The sequence below is a fragment of the Gymnoscopelus microlampas genome (genome assembly GCF_963454915.1).
Source record: "Gymnoscopelus microlampas genome assembly, chromosome: 24".
Taxonomy (NCBI): domain Eukaryota; kingdom Metazoa; phylum Chordata; class Actinopteri; order Myctophiformes; family Myctophidae; genus Gymnoscopelus; species Gymnoscopelus microlampas.
In genome coordinates, this window is record NC_139961.1 from 20091172 (window position 1) to 20096308 (window position 5137).

Genomic DNA, 5137 nt, shown 5'->3' on the forward strand with positions numbered 1-5137 from the left:
ATAATCGCAATATTACACTCGAGGGAGCTTTACCGTGATTATTGGCACTTCAGTGATGCTTGCGGAACTCGGCTCCGCCTCGTTCCTGAACGTGTCACTGTTGTGCCAATAATCAGTGTTGCTAGATGTTGTCCATGAAAACAAGCAAGCGACTATGGCATTTCTTCCATCCACTTACGTTATACTTTTTGTGCTGTCGAAACCCCGACGCGGAAGTGCATGTAAACAAAGCGTGCGTGCGAGACGGCGGAGGGTCCCGACTAACGCCTGGAACAATAATATTTCCAACGCGATCCTCCATTGCAGAGTGATCGCCGATCGAAAACGGCTCGCTTCCACCACGTTAAAAAGAAGTTATTAAGCTTTTAGTCAAGGAGATAACATTGGAAATGGCGACCGGAAGGATTTTTGACATGGAGCCACATCTGGCCTCTCCTTCTCAGAAACTCCTTGGGTGATCACAAAGTTTCGTTTTAGCGCCCCACGTGGGCCCCTCTTATAAAAATCTAATTGGGTCAAAAACGGCCCGGACCGTTTATGGCACTCGATGTGTTAAGGCACATGATCACTTAAAGCCTATACATCGGCTATTTGAAAATAGCCGATCTACAAGCTGACAACGCGCCGTGATGAGACACGTTGTGAGCTTATAGATCTGCTATTTTCAAAATATTGAAACATTTTGAAAATGGGACATTCTGCATTATGAATAATTTTGTACTTTTTCTACTTCAAGTATATTTTGATGCCAAAACTTTTGTACTTTTACTCAAATTAAATTTGAATAACAGACCTTTACTTGTAACAGAGTATACATAGAGTTACAATGTTGTATCGCTACTTTACTTAAGTAAAACATTTGAGTACTTTTTCCACCACTGAATTTAACCAGTGATTCTCAACCTGTTGGCCGCACACACACACACACACACACACACACACACACACACACACACACACACACACACACACACACACACACACACACACACACACACACACACACACACACACACACACACACACACACACACACACACACACACACACACACACACACACACACACACACACACACACACACACACGCATGCATACACATATAGGCCCACACCCTGAAATTCTGAATGCATGTATTTTGATCCATTCATAAATAAATGAGTAAATAGAAGGAGTATGCATATTTATAATACTTTTTCGCTGTTCAACACAGACCAGTGTAGAAGCATTACTTTTATTGTTTGTACAGCATGACTTTTTTTTTTTTTTTTTTTAAGCAACCGGAGTCGCTATATCACTCCAATATGTCGGGTTGTTGTAATGGAACAATTGAGTGTCATCTCTTGTTCTGGAATCTCTTTGGTTACGGGTTCATTGTATTGATCAAGGACACTTCGACATGCAGCCAGTAACCAAACCGGGAACCATCTGATGCTCTACCTCCTGAGCCACTGTTATAAGATGACTTGTGATTTGGTGCCATATAAACACAATTCACTTGATTAAAGGTAGGGTTGGGTACTGTGAGCTTATAGATCCACAAGCTCACAGTGCGTCACTTCGTGCCGCACTGCAAGCACGTACATCTGCTATTTTTTTTTTTTACCAAAGTCTTCTCTATTGGGGGCTGTACAGTATAGAAGGAAAATCTGCCTAATCGATGGACACATTTTTATAAGAGGATGACAACAGGGCCTGTTCATTGCGTGCGTGCGTGGGGCAGGTCTGTCTAGCGAGGAAAGATGATGCATTGACCTTCTGCGTGTTGACCGAGCTGTAAGCCCGGGCTTTGGAAGCAATAATGTACAATCTAAATATTTACCCTGCATGGCTCCCAGCACTCAAGCACAAGTGGGGCTCATGATCAGCCTCGCATATAGCATGATGTGTATGTACGTGCGCACGCACACATGCACTTGGGTGTATGTGTGTGTGTGTGTGTGTGTGTGTGTGTGTGTGTGTGTGTGTGTGTGTGTGTGTGTCTGTGTGCATGTGTGTGTGCGTGTGTGTGTGTGTGCGTGTGTGTGTGTGTGTGTGTGTGTGTGTGTGTGTGCGCGCGCGCGCGCGTGTGCGTGCGCGTGTTTCTCTGTATGCTGCCCACCTGTGGTGTCGCTACAAGCAAGGCAGCATCAGACGAGTCACATTTAATTTAATATGTAGACTATCTGCAGTGAAATAAATAAATGATGGTATTTACAGTCTCATTCAATTCACATTCCTACAGGAAGTGATGCCCATAATTCCCAAGGAAACTTGTGGATACATGACAAGAAAGAGCGTCTTCTAACAAGAAAGAAACAATGCATGCCATTTCTTTGAGGGGCACAAGGCCAAACTGAGGGGCAATGACGGCCATGGCATTCGTGTCCTCCCTGAAATTCCTGGGTACCCACTACCCACCTGCTCTACTGTGCTGTGCAATCTTAGGTATAGACCAATTATTTGTTTACCAACATTGAGACTGGATGTACAGGTGACTGTTTCATGTAATCAATTCCCAACAGATCCCCAAACCTGTTGTTTTGGGGTGCGCTGGTTTCAGTTCATTCAACCCCCTCTTGTGTATTGGCTAGTGGGGTGCGCCCTAGCGAGACATATATACTTCATCGCGCAACGGTATTGCACACCGAGAACAGCTGACATACAAGCTCACAACCGCGTCACGGATGCGACCGCTGTGAGCTTGGAGGTCTGCTATTCTCTGCCATTCTCTGCACGCGACACCTTCGCGGGACGGACCATTAATTAGGCTTGACGGTCTACAGCTGCGCGAGCAAGAGCAGGTTCTGGTGCCATGATCATAGAGCGCTCCCTCCGTTCATATGACAGCCACTGGAGGTGGGGTTGGGGGACAACTGCTTTGAATTGCTATTATTGTTTACACACAACAGAAACCAAGGATTATATATTTCAAGAGCGAGAGATCACAGTAAAAATCCTAAGCATTCTTCCTCCATACTGGGAGAAAAACAGCATCTGAAAGTTTGATGGGATGCAGTTTTACACGTGAGGCTGTGACCACTTTTACATTGCATCTTATGAGCGGTGGGGTTCATTTGCTGCTGACCCGCATGCGCATACTGGTTCTTATCAGTGTGACGTTGTCTGTTAAGGCGTCTATAGATTCATGTGTAGGGCATCTGAGTCAGTAAAAGACATCATTGCTGTCATAACTAACCCTATACATAGTTCTGTCAGATTCTCCTCTAGACTGGAACCATTGGGGCAAACTGTATATGGTGGAAGTCTTTTTATTGTATTTCTTGTTCTGTTATTTGTATTGTATTGTGTTTTTGTTGTGATATGGATCTCCCTTGGGTCTGAAATAAAAATTGAATTGAATAAATACAAACGCGCGTCCGTGTGTGTTTGAGAGACAGAGATAAGGATGTGGGGAAGGAGAGAGGAAAACACAGCTGTGTTTGATTTCTCTTTATCTACTCATGCCTGATTTGTATGATTATTATTTGTGCGTGCGTGCGTCTGTGTGTGTGTGTGTGTGTGTGTGTGTGTGTGTGTGTGTGTGTGTGTGTGTGTGTGTGTGTGTGTGTGTGTGTGTGTGTGTGTGTGTGTGTGTGTGTAATTCATGGGGTGTGGATTCCAATTGGTATGTTTCCTGTAATCTTCTGCCGCCTCGGTTTTCTGTACATTTATATGTAAATGTCTGTCTGCTCAGAGCTCATGTAGACGCTATGCAATACACTGCATGGAAATGTGCATGTGTATTGAGAGTTTACCAAATCAATGAACCATTATTTGATTAAATAACAAATCAATTAATTAAATAACCAAACAGCACATTGTCAGTTGAATATGTACTGTAACCAGAGGTGGAAAAAGTACTCAAATGTTTTACTTAACACATCGGGTGCCAAACACGGTCTGAACCGTGTGTTTACATAGTGGCGGTTCCGCCGCTTCGGTGCCGAACACGGTCTGAACCGTGAGTTTAGTCTTTTTGTTTTTTTCGTTTTTCTCTACGCGGGCGGGGCTAGAGCAGCTCTGGGAGCACCCATTGTAATCCTGCGAAGGAAGTGCCAGATCGCTCACCGGAAACATTTTTTTTTTCCCCATCCGCTTCCTGTCTATTTCCTACTTTGAAACGCCTATATCTCCGTATCTGTTTCCTGTGGGGAAAACCGGTCATGCGCGATGCGCAATCCCCCCCCCGTTGTAACTCGGCAGGGTAATGTTATGGTTCCAGCCTGTAGCCAGGCTCATGGCACAACATGAATCGATGCTTTTTTTTGCGTGGATTTGCTTGTAACGCACGCGGAAACTTTAAACAGCAAAGCGCAGTCAATGGGGAGAATGCTGGCACCCACGGTAAGTTGTTATGAAAAAATGCTGGCACCCGATGTGTTAAGTAAAAGTATCAATACTGCAATGAAGAACTACTCTGTTACAAGTAAAAGTCCGGAATTAATAATTGACTTGAGTAAAAGTACAAAAGCATTGGTTTCAAAATGTACTTAAAGCAGCCTACCAAAAGTAAAAGCACTAAAATGTTTGAAAATATCCGATCTACAAGCTCACAACGCGTCGCGATGCGACGCGTTGTGAGCTTGTAGATTGGATATTTTCAAACAGCCTAAATAGGGGGTGGGGGTCCCTAGCTAAATTAGTTGACATAGCATCACAATCATTTCAACCACTTTGTCCATTTATATGCTGCGAGCTTGTACATCTGCTATTTTTGGAAATATTTATAAATATATAACAATTTGGCGGTCCTTTGACATGAAAAAGTTTGAGAACGGCTTTGGATCTGCGAGGTTTCCACTCGACTGCGACAATACACAAATCCACAAAACAAAACGATGTGAGCTTGTTAGACTTTCTGCGTATTGCCCTTTGTTTTATTTGCCAAAGCATGAAACTCTTAACGGATTAAAATCAGAATCCAGCAGCAACAAGGTGAATGGCAGGTGGTGGGGGGGCGCTGGTGCCCACGGGGATGACCATCATTAGTAGTAGTCATAATTGACGTTGGCGCCGTGGCGGTAATTGGCGGGATCCTGGGGACCGATGGGAGCGTTCTCGTCATAATGATGCTGGCGTCCTTGATCGCTGGACCGCGAACGATCCATCCAATAGGAGAGGTCCGTCTCCAGTCTCTGTTATACGGGTTGGACAC

The 5137-nt window shown here is 44.3% G+C and overlaps 1 protein-coding gene across 1 annotated transcript in view; it reads right to left on the reverse strand.

Moving 5' to 3' along the window:
* Positions 1-4918: 4918 nt before the first annotated feature.
* The window catches only part of LOC311040466 (augurin-A-like), a 27065-nt gene continuing 26846 nt past the window's right edge, over positions 4919-5137 (reverse strand). Inside the window, exon 4 of the mRNA XM_084050772.1 lies at positions 4919-5117. Within this exon, the coding sequence (XP_083906898.1) occupies positions 4968-5117 (150 nt within the window). The 3' untranslated portion in view covers positions 4919-4967. The remainder of the gene's footprint in view (positions 5118-5137) is intronic.